The sequence below is a fragment of the Centruroides vittatus genome, unplaced genomic scaffold (genome assembly GCF_030686945.1).
Source record: "Centruroides vittatus isolate TY-2023 unplaced genomic scaffold, ASM3068694v2 contig_980, whole genome shotgun sequence".
Lineage (NCBI taxonomy): Eukaryota > Metazoa > Arthropoda > Arachnida > Scorpiones > Buthidae > Centruroides > Centruroides vittatus.
This window is the reverse complement of record NW_027122652.1, coordinates 1044213-1064485: the sequence shown is the minus strand read 5'-3', so window position 1 is coordinate 1064485 and position 20273 is coordinate 1044213. Positions and strand designations below refer to the sequence as shown.

Sequence of the window (20273 nt, the reverse complement as noted above, 5' to 3'; positions counted from 1 at the left end):
TTTTCCTTTACTTATGCGAACAATATTTCACAGACCCCCTGATATTGAAAAAATGACGTTAAAAAGTTCTTCAAATATTCTGATAGTTTATTCACGTAACTAGTATGTAGGTTTATAAGAACAAAATCGTATGCCTTTAATACCATTACAAAACGTCTACGTAGACAATGCTTCGATTCCCTCTCTCCCCTTCGTATATAGTGAGAAACGTTTCGCAACCCGCCTCCCTCCTTTCTACTGTAACACAATTATTAGATGGTCCTGTTGAAACGTTTCAAATTGTGAATTATTTGATAAAAATACTCTTTTTTAAAAAGGAAACATATCGATTAGTGCAAAATAATTTTATTAAATAATCACTTTCTGCGTATGTAATAACAAAACAAAAATATAATTTAATAATATTTAATAATTGTTAAACATAAATGAAATAAAAAAACGACTTAAAATTACGATTATTTTTCATTTGATAAAAAAGCTTTACATAATATTTCATACCGAAGAAACGACGACGAATGCTGTATGTTTAATGCATTACAGAAAAATCCGGGAACGAGTTACTTAATTTCCTGGCGACCTTTAAAACTGTGTGTGGCGCCATCTGTTATAATATTTTATCGTTAGACATTTTTATATTTTTTTAGTTATTTACAGACAAATTCGCCCAAGTAGGGATCACCATACATTAGTTTGTGTTCCAGACGATATATTTCGGCGACTGACTTATAAAAGAAAGGTCGGTCGCCGAAATATATCGCCGAAAATAGCCATCGGACGATAAAATAACAAATTTTATATTTTTAAATATTATAAAATGGCATATAGTTTAATTTTAAGGGTAGGGGTGGGTTTTATAAAAAAAATATGGATGCCAGTAAAGAGTAAAATCGTCATTAAGTCCGACCCTACTTGAGATATGACGATTCCACTTTATCTCCCCATATTGTCAACCTTTAACCACTAAAATTTAACAGAATCAATCCCTTTTATACGCAAACCATCATGCAAAATTTCAGAAATTTTCGACAAGAAACACAGGAGTTATTAAACTTCAAAGAAGGTGAACAAAGTCGTGCCTCCCCAGACAAAAACATCCATAGAGAAAAAAAATTCGATTTTTTATCGCTTTTGCATTTCTCGACGTTTCAAGGTCCCCTGAATTCAAAAATGAATAAAGATTGTGGGGTCGATCAAAAATCATTTTTTGACCGATCGCCATACTATTCCTGTTATATTTAACAGAGCCGGGAAAAGAAATTCGAACGGCATAATTGTGTTCAGTTTATTCTGATTTTATTTATAGTGATTTGTAATCATAAAGTAATATGTTAATTCCTCAAACTAACAATATATATATATATATAATATTGCATTGTATAAAATATTGGCAATAATGCAACATAACTATTTTCTAACGTTGTTAATGTGACTCGCTCTAAATAGACAGGACAGAATTTAGTGCGATACATGGAATCAGCTGTCACTCTGGGAATCCAGTATGCAATCCGGGTTTGAAAATTCCTAGGTATTATTTACGGGCGGTTTATTCATTTCTGTTGAACCCTATACCTGAGCATTCAGCTGTATTTATTGTGAGCTAGGTAAATCCAAAATAAATTAGGGGAAAAGCTTTATAAGTGCTCACAGAGCGAAAAGAGCCAAGCATACAAAAACACAAAAATCTTAAAATATGTAAAAATGGCCATTGAGGAAACACATCCAGAAATCTGCATGTTATTTGCGAAAACATTCAGCTGTTTTGTTTTAGGCCGTGTCATAATAATCTGCTATACATTACATGAAATGTCTAATTTCATGAGACAAATTCCGAAATATGCGTGTCAGCATGTGCAGAAACAAGGTTAACATTTCTACAAGTGACAGAAAACGACAGATTCTGAAAACAAATGTGCTAGAGCTTCAAGAAATGACGAAGCGCTTCTTACAATGGAAAATTTTAGTATGCGGCTAAAACATATATATATAATAGTATTTAAAATATAAATAATAAAATATATTCATTACAATAATTCAAATTTTAAAAAATTAACGAAAATAAGGAAACGTAATTTCATTAATAACAAGACTTACTTTTAACATGAACAAATAGGCCAATAAAAATAAGAAATAAAATGAAAAATGCAATGACAATTACGACAAGATATCTCTCCAATGACGTCCTCCTTTTCCATATTTCACATTTTCTATCGAAAATATTTTAAATATAAATACCGTTGTCATAATTTAAAAATAGTTTTTTAAATAACACCTATGAATGATCTAATGTTGATTCTATTCATAAGCTATACAAAATACAGATATTATCATAATTACTGTGTATATTTTAGCAATATAGTTAATATACTATATTAATTACAATAAATTTAAATATCGTGTCGTTCAAAAATACAAACAAAAGTTTTATTTACCTAGGCTATTCCATGAACAATAGGAAGCAACGTTTTCCTGGAAATTACGTCAAACAAATGCAAGTATAATTACGCTCTTAGTATTCAAACAGCTGATAGCATGATTTAGAATGCATGTTTTGATTTTGTACTTGATATAACAATAGTTTGTCGCTACACCAGTTAATGCATGACAAAATTCTAACTCTCGAGGTCAATAATTAGTGTTGAGATTTATAAATAAACAATAAAAATGAAACAGCAACATTTCAGAATACAATTATCTGGGTATTGAATATTTAAAGTCTGCTGTTTTGATAAATAAATGAATGCAGTTTATTTTGAGATAACAACATTTTAAAAATACAAGTGGAGACATATTTAATGATCAAGTGTTTTTTTCTCTTTTCATTAAGATAGCACCACTTAATACAACACTTGCTTCCTTCCACATGGAGGTCCGTTAATTAACGTTTATTATATTCTTTCTTGCCTGTGTTTGTATGCCAGTTTATTTACCACATGGTCTGACCGCATTGAGAAAAAAGATAAATTAGAACCTTAACTTTGGAAATTATATTTTCTACGGTTAATGAGCAGACATCTTATTATAATAATCGATTTTCTAAGATTGCCAATAGTACTATTTTCTGGAGAGAGTTGAGTAACTTACGAATAAAGTTTATCAAAAGAAATGTCACGACAATTAAAATTTTAGTTGACGATAACCAATACAATTTGAAACTTAACTTTATTGAAAACATGAAGAAACACAATGCTTTGATAAATTTTCTTAGTGGAAGAAAGTTCATTACTTTTTTTCTACGCATTTATACCGGGAGAACGATCGTTCAACATCACAAGACGTTGCTAATGAAAAAGAAACAATTTCACTAGGAGAGAAATTGCAATTTCTTTGTTAGCTTTCCAATTTCACCAGAAATATGAGATATTTTGATATCACCGCATTAACAAGGTTTGCCGATTGTTGGAAGAGTATTTTCTCCTCGAGTTTTTTTAATAGTTGGCAGAAAAAAGGAAAAGTTAATCATTAAATTTTATACTGTATAGTCTGTTTGTGGTAAGTTAATTACCTTTATATTTATTCTTTCTTCATTTGGTCTTAAATAATAATTTGATGACTATTGTTTTATAACCGAAAGTCAACTAAAGAAATTATTTACATTAATCAACTTCACAAGTTTCTCTATTAAACCAAGGTCATGCGCTCGTTTCGCTTTCTGTATACATCATTATGAATAGTCTGTGTAAATTTAATTTAATTTGTACTTTTAAGAAACATTAATAAAAAAAAATCAACTCAAATTTTAAATTCAAATAATAAAATTTCATATAAGCTTCTTATTAGCGTGGAAAAGGACGTGACTCCGGAGTGAGAGATGCGATCATCCTCCTATAATTAAATTGAAATTTTCTTCGCTGGAATTTGAACCAATTTAACTTTTGAAAGAGAAAGTTTTTCCTAAAAAATTTCGTCAAGTCCGGCACTCACACTTAAAAGCAAATGTGTACATCTGAAAAGTAACCGAAGGAACTCCATTTATGTAGGTAGATATTTGCAGTGGTGATATTCAGCGGGTTCGCACAGGTTCGCCCGAACCCGTTGGTAAAATTTTCAGTTTCCCGAACCTTGTTAAGCACACGGAACATTTCTCAGTGGTTTTGTTTTTTTTAAGATATATATTAAAATTTACGTATTATACTCTGTAATACTACTGAACTAGAGCCTTATACCCCGTTCGCACCGAGCATTTCAATCTAGATTGTGAGCAAGGTCGGGGACTATGTCTTGGTGCGATCTCTCTCGACCGTTTCAATCTCGACCGAAACGAGGTTGAATCGCGATCGATTCAAGAGAGTTCTTGAAACTAGATCAGGTCATAAGAGAGATCCCACAATCTGACGTGCGCGAGATAATACAAGATGGCTGTGGAACACGTGTCGGGAAAGGACAGCGAAATAAAAAGGATATTGTATTTCGAGAGATGTGACATCTGTCTACTATGAGTAAAATCTTCACCCGAATGGCACATTCGGGTGAAAGATTTTTCTGCCTAAAGAATAAAAAAAAAAAAAGGTCGACAGGTATTGTATTTATTTCTAGCCAAAACTTCCATTTTTTTTGTCGGTGATTGTCAAGGAAAAATTTTCTGCTAGTGAACCCTTTGTTAACTATTTCGAATATCACCACTGGATATCTGGTAACATAAGACTAATTCTTACTTTTAAATAATGGTACGGTAGGATTAATACTAAAACAACGAACACATAAAAGTACTATAAGGCCGACTTAGGCCTATTTATAAAAGTTTTGTTTCATATGAAAGAAGTAAATTCGCTCCTTTGAGTTGTATCGGATAACATAAGGGTATTATTATAAGAAACGAACGATCAAAACAGTATAAACAAAGCATATACGCGCTACCTGAACTGCACGAATCGAAACCGAAACCGAAAATATTAGAAAATAAGTTTAAAAGGTCCACCAGGTGAAAAATGGATTGGTTGACCTTGTACACAGCCGACAACCGACCATTCGAGAGAAATGGCGCGGTAAAACATCTGCCTCCTGCATTTTCCTTTTTTAAGATAAAAGAAGTATTTAGCCTATGTTCACCTGGAATAAATAAGCTTTCCGACAGCGGAAGAACTTTACAAGTCAATTTAGTATATTACGAGATTATGTCTAGCAAACAAACAAACATTCTCGCTTTATATACTATAAGTATGAATATAGGAGATATAGATATACTGTAGTGTAGATATAGATGGATAACTACTGTCCAGATATATTCGGATTACGACAAATTTTTAAATTAAAATCTGCTCTAAGCACTCGAAATCTCCGATTAAATCTTCAAAGAGAGAGAGAAATAATAGAGACACACCAATTTTTAGTCCGAAGTTAGCAATGTTAGTGTAGACTTTTATGATTAGTAGAATACAGATGACAGTCCACAGATTTAAACTATAATTCTGATTGGCTACTCATGACATATTCCAATGATTCTTCCTTTATATATAGCTAATGATTCCTCGCCTTTACAAACAAACGTTTACATTTTAATTAACTAAAGCTCTCGAGGCTTTTAATCCTTCTGTAAACTTTGATAAAACAGTTATAATATGTTTACATTATATATTGGATTTGCTCGAGCTAAATGTTTGATAAATGAAACAAATCATTTAGCTCAAGCAAATCCAGTTTATATTAATTTTTTTAAATGCCAGGACAATAGATCTCGACACAATTATTTAACCGACACTTGACATTGTCAAATTATACGAATAAAATTTTTGGAAACTTGGCCGTACAAGTGGTATGATTTGGCTTCACTCTAGTTTTGTCTCTTCCCGTATTATCCTTACAGCTTTACTTTTTGCGAATTTTTAGTTTATAGTTGATTACTGCTTAACTGTTTGGTGCACTTCTACACCAACTCTCTTCTAAAAAGTAATAAATGCACTGAATAAAGTACAAAGGAATTCATAATATTAATAATTATTCAGTAGATGATATTTTATTTCGGAATTATAAATATTTTAAAATAAATGAAAGCCTCTGTCATAAGGTTTTTATCTTAATTTATATGTTTTGCATATTGAACTTTTTCTATTGTTTATATGTTGTAATTTTTATATTTCGTCTTTTATATGCACTGAAATTTTACTTATTTTCGAGTATTTTTGATTACGTATCGTTTGTTTATTTGTCAACTAGGCTTTTATTGTTTAAATAGGACAGTAACATGTCTAGTCCGTCTGAAATTTACGGTAACAATAGAAAAGCTTGTTTATTATTTGTTTTACATATTAAACGTTCTTATTTATTTTAATTGTAAATAAGTTTAATTATATATTTTAGCAAACTTTGATAAAGTATTACTTAATTTAAAAATGAATATGACAAAAGTAGCAATACATGTTAAAGTGTCTGAAAGTTCATATATTTACTGAAGAAAGTACGTTTTAAAGGAATGTATAGGCTATACAGTAATAAGTTACGTTAAATAATTTAATGACGGTTACAATTTACTTCAATAACCTTGTGGAGAATTAAGAATAAGCATTCTAATTGCTCACAAAATGAAATTATAAAAGAATGTTTTCTTTTCATATACAATTGGTTTACTAAAACAAGTTGAAAAGACTTACTTTATAAGTTTTGCTTTAATATTTAAAAAGTTTTACTTTATATAATAACAGAACTTAAATTTATACCGTTCTTATATAAAATAAAACTTTAAAAGCTTCTAATCAATACTAATTTCATTCTTTTAATTGAACTAAAAATGCATAATGTCGTGTCATAAAATACGTTCCTACACCATTAAATGCTCATTTATCATTCAACAAACATTTAATTTTTTAATTGAGTTTATGAAATAATAAATTAATTATAATAAGAATTAACGTAGTTTCTAAACATATACATAAAAACGAATTAATTTATATATTTGTAGTAGAAACATATAAAAATGAAATAGTTATTTTTAAGTCTGTTACAAAGATATAAAGAAATTTGTTATTATTGTACGGTTTATAAACTACCTCAATATTTATTATGATTAATTAGTATTATAATCAAGTGCCGACTTTTTCGCGAGTGACATTCTGAATATTTTAGAAATTAGATGAAATTATTTTACTTGGGAATTTCGAAAAATTATAATTGTGAATAATTTATTAACTGAATTTCTCAAACGTCGATAACTGTGGAAGAATCAAAATATTACCACGACTTGTTTCTGAAGTGTTTCTTTTTGATCACGTCAAACAGATTGTGATTCTTCTCTTATTGTTGGACGGCAAAACTTTCAGTTACGATGGCTGAGAATATATTTCTACTAATTATTGATAACAACATAAGATAATAAAAGTCTTTTGGATTCATGTACTTGTTAAATGCTTCAAATCTCAAATTTCAGAAGAAATGTTAATTTTAAATACAAGCAAAACCAGACAACAATTATCTCGTGCTATTTGAGAGAATGGATCTGTGTAACCCAAACGAATAAAAGTTATAAGGATTAAGCGTTTTTTTTTATTGTTATCAATTTATTTTCTATTGTTTTTATATATTCTAGGTTATTTCTGTTTATATAAAATTTGAAAGGAAATATTTCATTATAAATTGTAGAATAAGCAAAAAATAAAAATTAAGATGTAAAATTTATAGAACTATTTCATAAACATTTTAAAATTATTGAAATATCAGAAAATTTTAAATAATTGAGAGATAAATTATATAAGCTTACATAGAAAGCATTATAAAAGATCATGTGTAACTAAGCCAATATGTAATATTAAGATGTATCCGTAAAATAATACTCACGTTTTATTTACATTATCCTCTTTAGGTTTGTTATTTTCCATCGCTTAATTTGTTTCGTATAAATTATAAAAATCTAAAAATTATTATTACTATTATTTTCTTTAATTATTCAGAACAGTTTTACTGGTCACTCCTCAATGTCAGGTCTCTACACATTAACATATTATTTTGCTTCCCTTCTTTACGAATCTACTTTTAATAACGAAATTAAGACAGTAACTATCTCAATTATGTCGGCCTTGAGTCGATGGAAGAAAAAAATCGCTTTCTTCTGTGTTAATACAATTAATATTATTTACATTTTTAAAAATATGTCTTAAAATAATTTTATTCTCCGAGTTAATTTGAATTTTCTAATTTTAAAGAAAACACAATTTATACAACTTATTTAAAAGTTATATAAAAACATTTATTTAGCTTCTTTTAAAGGAAAAAGATATTGTTTATCTGTCTTATTTAATCTGTACTTTATATTAGTATTAAAGTACTACCAAAAAGTCATTATGGGAATTTTATTAATACAGTTATTGAGGTATTTGTTATGAGAAATCCCGAATACGATTTGATTTTACGTTAATATGATATTTGTGCATCGTTCTGTGAGTAGATATTTTATTCATCGTAATTGAAAAGAATTTATAAAATGAAACGAATAATTATATAATTGTGATGATATTCGTTGATTTTCCAAACGATACATTAAAAATGAGGGAATTATTTACTTTGTTACGCTTCGCATTCTATTCCCACGCCTTCCGCGCATGCAGCTAATTCAATTGATATGGTTGGCAGTTTAAACTGAATGTTTAAAAATATTCTTAAGGTCTAAATTATTGTCAATAGATTTTATCCTGCCTACCGAATACATCATTAGGGTGTTTTACTATCAATTGCGTTTGTTTATTTGTAATTGTACACATCTATTATGCTCTGATCAGACTTGCAAAGATATGTTGAACATTCAGATCCTCTAACTCACAATAAATTACGAATACACAGTATATATTCGTAATTATTGTAAGATATATACATATACATTGGAACCTAGATTAACGAGCATAATTCGTTCCAGAATTTTACTCGTAACGCGAAACACTCGTTAAGCGAAACAACTTTTCCGATAGAAATTTATGTAAAATACGATAATGCGTTCCACGCCGAAAAAATACTCAAATATTTTATGTATAACGTTCATTCAAAAAAAATTGTACAATATACACTGTTAAGGAGCATGAATCATCATCATCTTTTCTTCTAGAGCGGAATGAACCATCCTGGAATGAGAATTCGATTTGCAGAAACAAAAAAAAAATCACAACTAATATGTTTGATAAACACTCCAAACGGTATGCCAAAGTCTTGGGATATGTAAAGGCTATAATTGAATATTAGAAATTAATTAAATTGACTAGAGGTAAGCAGTTATGTTTCCATCTCGTATTAAATTTATTAATTATTAGTAATTAATTTTTAATTCAGACATTTCTAAAATTTAATTTGGAATCGGTCATTAAATTTAATGACCCAAGAATTTGGCATATCGTTTGGCCTGTTTATTATATAACGGGCTATAGTTGTTGATGTTTATAAGTAATGTGTGTGAACGCAAGTTTGGAAAAATGTGATCACAAGCGACAATAAGATTCTAGTGGAACGAGTGCTAAACACAGACTGATGAAGCATGCCGCATGAGCACATTTCCCTCTTCTCATTACTCGTTATGCGAAACATCGCTCGTTAAGCGAGGGTTTTTTTACAATTTTTGCTCGTTATGCGAACTACTCGTTGTGCGATGTGCTCGTTAAGCGAGGTTCCACTGTATATGTTAATGTATACTATATTAATTATACGTTAATATATGTTATATAGAAGTATGTTAATGTGCAATATATTCGAAAATTTTACATAGGAATTGTACAATATATATATACAATATAATACAGTATATGCAGGGCTTAAAGCAGTCATGGCAGTGAAAAAAAGTGAGAAAAGAGAGTTCACACTGAAAAAAAGCTAAAAAAGCTAATAGTGTTAAAGTGAACTAAAACAGGCGTTATTAAAAAACACACAAACACACACATATTTTGTATCAATAACATTGCATATGATATTAGATTGATTATTAAGTGGACTGATAAGATTAAAGATGAAAATGGTTAGGCTGAGTTTATACTCCAGAAAAGTGACAAGTAAGACTGCATTAAGCCAGAACAGGCCTGCATTAAGTTTTCATGTGCCCCGTACGGAATTTCCACCATTACACAGCAAAGCAAATGGAATAGTAACATAACTACCAGAATGTGTTTCCATATAATATGCCAAATTTCAAATGCCATTTTTTGATTTCTTTATAAAAAAATATGTAATTAAAGAAGAAAAAAAAAACAACTGGCAGAATCAGTGGGTTGCATGTTCATTACATAGCAATGCCACTAGTAATTGTGACTCAAACATTTATTTGATAATTTTATCAATATTTTTTAAATGATTAAAAATAAAATTACAGAATTCATTACTGGTAATACTAGTCTCCAAATCTATTCCCCTGAATACAATAAAACAATTTTTTAGTCATTTGACCCACAACTGACAGAGAAGAGAGTTTATGAAAACAATATAATTAAATGTTTAGCAGTTTGTTGTCCTTCACAGTAGGGAACCGCAGAGTCTATTACTTTCACGGGAGAAAATGTACAAAGCTTTCAACTTCGGGGTAGTAGAAACTCCGAAGTTGAAAAATAATACAATCCCATGAAATTTAACAAATCTGATGTCAATAAGTAAATGATGAAATTATTTATAGAGAGTTGATATTTGATAAGTTTAGTTTTTTGCATTTATAGCTGAAATTACAGAAATCTATATATATAAAAACGAATGTATGTGTGTGTGTGTGTGTGTGTGTGTGTGTGTGTGTGTGTGTTTGTCCTTCATGCATTACCACACCATTTATCCGATTGCCATGAAACTTTGGGAAGTTGTTTAATACACTCCCGCGAAGGTTTGTGGCATATGTGAAGACCATCATTTCCCCCTTTCAAAAATATATTTATATATGGATTAAGACTTTTATGTCCAACAGATGGCGCTAACTTCGGACGACCTAAGTTTGCTTTTCTGTGAGGCATTATGCTTTTCTGTGAGAATGGACTAAAGCAGATCATTTTCTACCTATCTATATAAATAAAATATAACGTTTGTTTGTTCCTACCGATTCCTTTGAAATTTTGACACAACGTTGCATTCGAATACCCACGTGTTTTTATATAATATACATGTCGAAATTCCCTCTACTGGGGGAAATGGACGGAATTAAGGCTTACTTCTAAGAACTCAGCTTCTATTTATACTATTTTACATGCGGTTTTTTGCGTTTTTAATTGCGTTTTAATAGGCTACATCAACAGAATATACACTAAAAAGGGATTTTTCGACATTCCCCAACGGGGAAAGGGACAGGATTAAGGCTTACTTCTAAGAACTCGGCTTCTATTTATACTATTTTGCATGCGTTTTTTGCGTTTTTAATTGCGTTTTAATAGGTTACATCAACAGAATATACACTAAAAAGGGATTTTTCGATATTCCCCAACGGGGAAAGGGACAGGATTAAGGCTTACTTCTAAGAACTCGGCTTCTATTTATACTATTTTGCATGCGTTTTTTGCGTTTTTAATTGCGTTTTAATAGGTTACATCAACAGAATATACACTAAAAAGGGATTTTTCGATATTCCCCAACGGGGAAAGGGACAGGATTAAGGCTTACTTCTAAGAACTCGGCTTCTATTTATACTATTTTGCATGCGTTTTTTGCGTTTTTAATTGCGTTTTAATAGGTTACATCAACAGAATATACACTAAAAAGGGATTTTTCGATATTCCCCAACGGGGAAAGGGACAGGATTAAGGCTTACTTCTAAGAACTCGGCTTCTATTTATACTATTTTGCATGCGTTTTTTGCGTTTTTAATTGCGTTTTAATAGGTTACATCAACAGAATATACACTAAAAAGGGATTTTTCGATATTCCCCAACGGGGAAAGGGACAGGATTAAGGCTTACTTCTGAAGAACTCGGCTTCTATTTATACTATTTTGCATGCGTTTTTTGCGTTTTTAATTGCGTTTTAATAGGTTACATCAACAGAATATACACTAAAAAGGGATTTTTCGATATTCCCCAACGGGGAAAGGGACAGGATTAAGGCTTACTTCTAAGAACTCGGCTTCTATTTATACTATTTTGCATGCGTTTTTTGCGTTTTTAATTGCGTTTTAATAGGTTACATCAACAGAATATACACTAAAAAGGGATTTTTCGATATTCCCCAACGGGGAAAGGGACAGGATTAAGGCTTACTTCTAAGAACTCGGCTTCTATTTATACTATTTTGCATGCGTTTTTTGCGTTTTTAATTGCGTTTTAATAGGTTACATCAACAGAATATACACTAAAAAGGGATTTTTCGATATTCCCCAACGGGGAAAGGGACAGGATTAAGGCTTACTTCTAAGAACTCGGCTTCTATTTATACTATTTTGCATGCGTTTTTTGCGTTTTTAATTGCGTTTTAATAGGTTACATCAACAGAATATACACTAAAAAGGGATTTTTCGATATTCCCCAACGGGGAAAGGGACAGGATTAAGGCTTACTTCTAAGAACTCGGCTTCTATTTATACTATTTTGCATGCGTTTTTTGCGTTTTAATAGGTACGTCAAGAGAATTACAGTAAGAAGGGATTTTTTGAAATTTCCCCTACGAGGGAAGTGTTATACATTTATAATAGATACATTTTGAGCCACAACAACGTGTGGCCGGGTCAGCTAGTTATAAATAAAAATCTCATTTTTTAAAAATTAAAATTCATAAAATTTCACTTACAAATGATCAAGACGCAACGCACGCTTTTTATTTTTATAATCGCTTTGTTTTATTAGACACAGATATTATTCCTATATAGATTTATTAATCATAATAAACATACATTATGTATAAAATTACATTAAAATAACACTGTAATTAACGTCTAAAATGGAAAAGTAATTGAATCGAGTCTCGCCTCCATATTAATTAACGCGCCACAGTAATTAATTGATCACGTTGCATCAAATTAAATAATTTATAAAAATTAAAATAATAAATACGTTTATAAAATAATTGGCTATATCTGTTCGCAATGATATTGTAAAACACACCGTACTTATAGTTTAGCATTTCCAATAATATTTAATTTATTTTTGAATTTTAAAATATAAGAAAAACAATTTTTTAAATTAAGTTTTATGCATTTATATCTGCAACTTCAGATAATACAAAGATATAAGAATCCGCCAAAAGAAGTTAATTAATAATAATTAAAATCGAGAAAAAATATAAAACTTTCAAGGTAAGGAAACTTGTAAAAAGTCAGGTACATGATCATGTGACACCTGTCTCCCCACTTTTCGTAACTAAACAGTCGAGGTTGAAATAAAAGCCTAAACTCCAGAAGAAGTAAAAACAAACATCGGCGCATGTCTAGGACAATAAACTTGAACGGGAGCGAAGATGAAACACGACACCATGTAATTTATGCCAATTACCTTCTAATATTAAAAAATTAAATTTTTTTGACTGAGTTCGACTAGAAGCATATCGAAAAGCTAGATTAAAGTGAAAATAGCGGTTTTTTGACGCTAAATATTTACAAATTAATTTTTTAACTTAGTGCCGAATTGACCGTGGCTGTTCGAATAAGCACGCGCGTGACGAGTTTTATAGTTTCTGTCGAAATGAAAAATGAAGGACACTGTTAGAATGCAGAAAACCATGGTGCATGCCAAATATATAAGCACCCACTTAAAACCAAACTTTTGTCTTTGTTTAAAGATTGTCTCTACAGAAGTTATTAATATTTAGGATACTAGTTTAAAATCTCGTACTTCCTGGTACGAGGTTCGCTCGATCTTTAATTTTACAGAATGCTAGAAAGATACAAGCTTTTGAAACGAGTGTCCTACAACGTTTTATTTAATAACAACAGTAGAAATCAAATTTATTATCACTCAACAATTATTATTTTCGGTTTTCTACGGTAGTCAAGAACGAGTGAAGTCATCGTTTAAGCTAAAGAATAGTGAAAGACCGTTGAGAAGAGTTTGCTTAGTAACTTACTTCAGAAAGTATTGGGTTTTACACAATTTTCCGTTGCTAAAACATGAGTTTCTACTGTTAGTATTAAATAAAATCTATTTCTTTCTTTTGTCCACTGTGCTTAAATAAATACAAATGCTAAAAATAATGCCGTATAAAAATCACTCTTAATGCCGAACTAGAAGTGTACTTATGTCTTAATGCAGTGTGATTGTATCGAAGCGCCGCAGAGATCAGTATTTCAGAAGAATACAAGCAAGGAGAACCCACACGCACATTCCTACAGCATGTGCAGAGTATCAAGCTTTGGGAAGCTCCTCATTTTGTTAGTCTATATAAATGTAGTACACTACATGTGTATACGACAGTGCCTTATCATGTTGCACATGATCCATAAGGCGTATGGGTACTGCTGGTCACTATTTCTCTCCTGAGTGCATTTATGAAAAAAAAAAAAATTTCACATAGGAAGTGAAAAAAGCTAAAAAAGTGAGTTTTTCTCAGAAAAAGCTAAAAAAGAGAGGAGCTGTGAAAAAAAGCTAAAAAGCTAAAAAAAAGAGTCACTTTAAGCCCTGTATATGGTACTGTTTGGAAACTAAAAAGTCGTTTATTTTTTACTATGAGATTCTTTATTTCAATTTTTGATATTGTTTGATTTTAATTTAAGAAAGCTATCAACGTAGTTGCTGGACTTTTACGGCATTCTTTATTTGTTTTCATCCCTAATAATTGTTCCTTTAAATCAGGCATGTCAAACTCATATGATATTACGGGCCACATGATCTATTTTGTATAAGTCGGGAGCCGCATGTTTTCAATGTTCAAAAAATTAATAAAATACGATTTTTAGAATGCTTATATTATGTATTTATTAGACTCAATGTATTGTATATTATACGTACATATAAAATGTCTATTTCATATTATTTTTTAAACTTAAAAATATTTTATATTTTTTATAAAAAAACAAAAGTTATAATAAGAAATAAACAAAATCGCAGTTTAATATTACTTTTTAGAAGATATTTGACAACGTTTTTCACAAAGCAAGTCATCAAAATTTGGTTAAATATATTCAGCTGATGCAATTTTTAAAATTGATGATAAATGTTGATCGGTTAACCTTGACCTTTCTGAATTTTTGTTATTTTTTACTAAAGAAAATAGTTGCTCGCCTAAATAAGTGCTTCCGAACATAGCCAGTATACGGGTAACCAACGATAACATTTTAGGAAACCGATCTACAGATAAATATGCATAAAAATCTGGAATTCCAACTTCCATAAACCATTTTTGCTTCAGCAAATTATCACATTGGATTTTAATTAATTCCATTTGTAAGTTTTCATCAACAGTTTCAATATCGATAGATAGAGGTGAAGTAAAAAGACGAAATCGTGATTCACAGCTTTTAAAATTAAAAAATCATCGATCGAATTCTGTTTCTAACAATTTAATTTGGTCAGAGTATTCTGTAAATTTTAATTTAGATGATTTAAGCAATAGATATTGGCAACTTTCAAAGCTTTCTTTTCGCCAAAGTAATCATTTTTGTTTGAATGCGTTAATATTATCAAATAGCGTTGTCACAACACGATTTTTGCCTCGAAGCTTAAGATTAAGTTGATTAAGATGACTCGTAATATCAACCGAGAAAGCCAGGACCTTTAGCCTTTGTCCATCTTTTATTTCAGCACATTCATAATTTTTTGTTTCCAAGAAAATTATGATTTCGTCTAGCAATTTGAAGAATCGGTTTAGCACTTTATGACTCGAAAGCCAACGAACTTCCGTATATGGTAGATCGGTGTATTCACATTCTATCTTCCAGAAATAAAGCGAATTGAGATTATTAAATCCACCTGCCCGAATATAATTTACAAATCACAAAAATTATGACGTTTACAAAGTAGATTCACACAAACAGTCAAAGTTTCAAAAGTCACTATTCCTGAACAGATCCGTCGAAAAGACACCTTGCGACGTATACTTCGGATATAGTTACTCGGAACACTCCTCGCGTCACTCGTCACGGCAATAGTAGACGAAACACCTTACGGTAGAGCACACAAACGTCCTCCCTGACGTTCCAGCAAACACTTGACTTTCGCGCCAAAACCTTTCCTTTTATGTGGATTGTAGCAATCGCTGATGGACAAATCAGCACGTAGCAGTCTTCCATGACGTCCGCTCTCGTACGATGTTCGCCGGCCAATCATCGTTCGTAGATTCAAAGCCGCGGCCGTTATCCAACCGTCTTTCCTAGCGTCGACCAATTTGAATTGGTTGGACGAAATACGGAACGAACAAACACAAAAAGGGCGGGAATCGTACAGTTCAAAAAAGTTCAAACTTTCCAACTTCAAGCGTCAAAGCTTAATATTTAAAAATTTTTTTTAAAGTCTCGGCTGGCCGCAAACCAGGTGTTGGTGGGCCGCGTGTTTGACATGCCTGCTTTAAATGTTCATATTTGTGCTTGAGATATCCAGAGGTAGGATCATATCTGCCGAACCAGTGGTCCGATTTTCTTGAAAATTCCCAGAAACATTATACCCCGATATCTAAACCCCCGTGCAGAATTTTAGAACTTTTCGGCAAAAGATATAGGATTTATTAAGCTTCAAAGTGTGTGAAAATAATATGCCCTCTCACACTTAAGAAAAGGCTCCCACATTTTTATTTTGTTTTGTATTTCTCGACGTTTCAAAGTTCTTGAGTTGGAAAGTGTAAAAATCTTGGAGGGTCATTTTCTGACCGATCGTCATACTTTCTCTCTGTTATATAACAGACAGGGAAGAACAATGAATTTATACATATTACCGAAATCCTGGAATCGATTTTAATATTTAAATAAATATATTAGACATATTGATCTCTTGCGATTCACGTAAAATCTTTTTTTACTTTTTGATAGAACGTAGAATTAAAATTCCATACGCATTTATTAAATTTAAGATTTATGTCCGAAAATAAGCAATTTTTGTCAGGTGATGTCATGCACCACGACTTTTAATTTAATTATTTAGTTAGTAAAACCATTTATTTCACTTTTTCATTTCGAATGATAAAATTGTAACTGACTTCTGTTATAGAAAGGACTAAGATTAGCGGAATAAGGCAACGCAACCCGCTAAGGGGATGATTCCCGGAAAGTTTTAATTTTATGAGTAGACTGGCCTTATTTACGTGTTAGAAACGTGAAGAAAACTTGGAAAACCCCACGTGGCCAGCACGTCACTGATGCGCGAATCAGCGACCAGCTTTCAGTATTAAATTTGTGTATTCGGTAACTGGCAGATCATCAAGAGTTGGAATTACAAGATACCAATAAGCCGTCCTACACTAAAAGTAAAGTGAATCCAGTATTTTTCAACCTTGAGGTTGAAATATACTGAATTAAGTTCTAACTCGAACTCGATCCTTGTCTTGAATAACGCCTTTAATGGTTAGAAAAACAATAGTTAGTTCAAGTAAGTTATAATGAAAACAAGTAACATAGGGTAAAATAAAATTGCAAAATATGCAATTAATTAGAAATTTAATTGTGGAACAAAATTTCACATTGAAAATATTAAATGCAGTCTGAAAATTATTTTTACATTTTTATCTTCATGTTTTATATTATTATTGCTGTGTTATTTTATCTCGCAGCAAATAACATACTTCGGATTGAATTCAGAAAGGAAAACGAAATAACAGAGAAATTGCAATTTTATCAAAAGACTCTTTGAGAAAAAATAATTCGAGAAATTCATGTAACAATGTCTATACTTTACATCATCGTCACACTGATACAAAATGCCAGTGTAAAGAATCGAATAAAGTTTTGAAAGAGGAAGAGACTTTATTGGATGAGATGTAGTAATTTTGAAGACAGATAATGCTGGAAATGAACGAAGGGACCAAATGCAAAAAAGTAAATAAGAGAAAAATGCAAAATATATATTTTCAATACCGCTCTACCTACTTGCAGCAATCTAATTTACTTCTTAAAAATATCAAAATTTTATGTTTTATTATGTGAAAATTTTAACTTACTCGAGAAAAAATTTTATAATCATTCAAGAGAAAAATAATTTGGTTAAATAAACTAATAACAAAAGTTTTAATCTGTTCAATTCTTTCAGAGAAGAATTCTGATTTTTTCTGTTCTTATTATTCATTAAAATATCAACAGATTCTGCGAATGCAATATTTATTATTATTCGCTGTGATCGTAAATACAGTATAGACGGCCAGATTGTCGAGACAGTTAAAACGTCCAGCCTACGGCTCTGGGATATCCGGAGTTGAACCCGGGATTATTCGCACTGTGATCTGTTCTGGATATCGGGTTTCGTCACTTACCATATGGCAGATCCCACAGTGGACCTGGCAGAACCCGCGAGGGGTATGGTTAAAAGGATGTCTTACCCCAGTATTGGCTAACATGAGTTACTTCGAGAGTTGATGTACTCGATTTATATAACAACTCCGGATAGTACGAAGAGATATTCACCTCTGTATTCACCAATCTAGAGTTTTTGATCTGAAAAGTTGTACCACTGAAGTCAAGAACTGGTATTTTACAGATGCGGTGATTGATTCCGATAAATCACATGGTATAGTGCGCGCTAATAATAATAATGATCATCTTTCTTTCAGATTCTGTTTTTGTCAATTGAATATAATATGCTGAGTCGAGCAATGTAAAAACGACCTATTAATTGCTCTATAAGTTGATGACTGGCTTAAATTATTTAAATCACCTCCCGCGGCATAAAAACCTGAAGCCAAAAACTGTTATGCTATCAGCGACATTGCATAATTTCTCGTTCTGGAAAGTGAACTATGTTAATCCAGTCACAGATTGTTCTCCGCAACGAGAAATTACGCCATGTGTTTTTTCTATTGGTAAACGATATTGGCATAGAAAGTCGTAATGCCAGAAGCGCAAGTCGTTTAAACATGTGAGTCCCCAGACGAGTTCGAGAGCGAATAAATCGCAAAATTCTTGCGTTAAAAATGATAGCGATAAATTGTGTTACGAAAGAGGAAAAAAAACCTTTGATCTAAACAACGCGACACAAAAATGTAAACAACGAGACGCGGAACTGGTCGAACACGTGTCAAATAATCTGTAAACTCTAGCACTAGCGCTCATAAACAGGTAGATCTTTGACTCGAGTATCTATAAATTTTTGACCGGGATAAACTTTCTCGAAAAGGGAGAAATATTTGATAGTTGGAAACAATCGTTAAACTTTTTAGACGCCAAAGAAATTACAAACAACGGCCTGAATTATGAGTGCAGGTGTTATTGTTTTATAAACAATGTCGGAGCAGAGTCAACAAAGAGGTATCAGATGGTCACCTCGAATCGGACCTTTCCCGCGACCCGAGATGGTTATCTCGGGTTGCGGGAACACCTAGAGACAGGGATGCGACCAATCGGAGAAAGAGAAAAGGGACGAGAAACCAATCAAAAGTATGGATGAACGTATAAAAAAAGAACGTATAGAAAAACGTATAAAAACCGGGACTTCAAGGTCGCAAGAGTCTCCTCTGGATTAAGCCTACAGTTGTGCTTTAGCTATTGTGTTGTGGTGCCATCGACCACCTAGGACTTCGCTACAGGTTCCCTGATCATCTGACGGATCCTTCTCGTCCGCCTGGGACTGGCCTGCGATCAATCAACCGAATTCGCCCGTTTCGGAAGAACGCCGAGATTTGGAACTGTCTAAAATCGATGTAAGCATGAATTCGACCAAATAAACGATTTTTCGCATGTAAAACACTTGTTTTTCATTTGCCTCCTTCGCCACAGCTCACATAAGCGGTTTCCCTTAGGCTCATCTTGACGCGGGGTGAATTGTAACCCCCTTTAAAGTCGGCAAATCTTACAAATACACCAAATGCTTTATTCTTAAATATTCTGTTGAAATGGGAGTCCGTCTTATATGCCGTAAAATACGGTATTGGTTCTACAGTGAAAACCTGAAATTAAAAAAAAAATGTTTTAACTGTACAAAACAGTAATACAAAGTAATTATAACAAAATTGGTCTGCGGAACACAGGTGCTCCATGAAGCCACTTCAAGGGTTCTGCGAAAAACCAAATATACAATTAAAAATTGTTGCAAAAGAAAAATCAAAACAATGTAAAATAATTTTTGTATGGGAATGTAATTAGCAAACGCCAATGTCGTCATCTACTAGACCAAGTGCACTTGATTTCAAAAAGGTTTGCCATCTCTGCTTTAAAGCTGACGTATTGTAACCGCTCCATGCAGAAAAAAAATGTGAAAGTTTAGTGTTCCCTGACTTCAAAAAGATTGAGAACCACTGCACTAATGTACATTGTAAAGTCTAGGATTCTTGACACTTTTAAT

The 20273-nt window shown here is 31.7% G+C and overlaps 2 protein-coding genes across 2 annotated transcripts in view; one reads left to right on the top strand and one right to left on the bottom strand.

Annotated features, from left to right (window-relative positions):
• Nucleotides 1-7950, bottom strand: part of LOC136985893 (neprilysin-2-like) — a 97490-nt gene extending 89540 nt beyond the window's left edge. Inside the window, exons 1-2 of the mRNA XM_067283277.1 lie at nucleotides 7765-7950; nucleotides 2092-2204 (exon numbers count right to left, since the gene is read on the bottom strand). Coding sequence (XP_067139378.1) covers nucleotides 2092-2204; nucleotides 7765-7805 — 154 coding nt within the window. The 5' untranslated portion in view covers nucleotides 7806-7950. The remainder of the gene's footprint in view (nucleotides 1-2091; nucleotides 2205-7764) is intronic.
• The window catches only part of LOC136985887 (serine/threonine-protein phosphatase 1 regulatory subunit 10-like), a 660716-nt gene that overhangs the window by 367014 nt on the left and 273429 nt on the right, over nucleotides 1-20273 (top strand). The window lies entirely within an intron of this gene.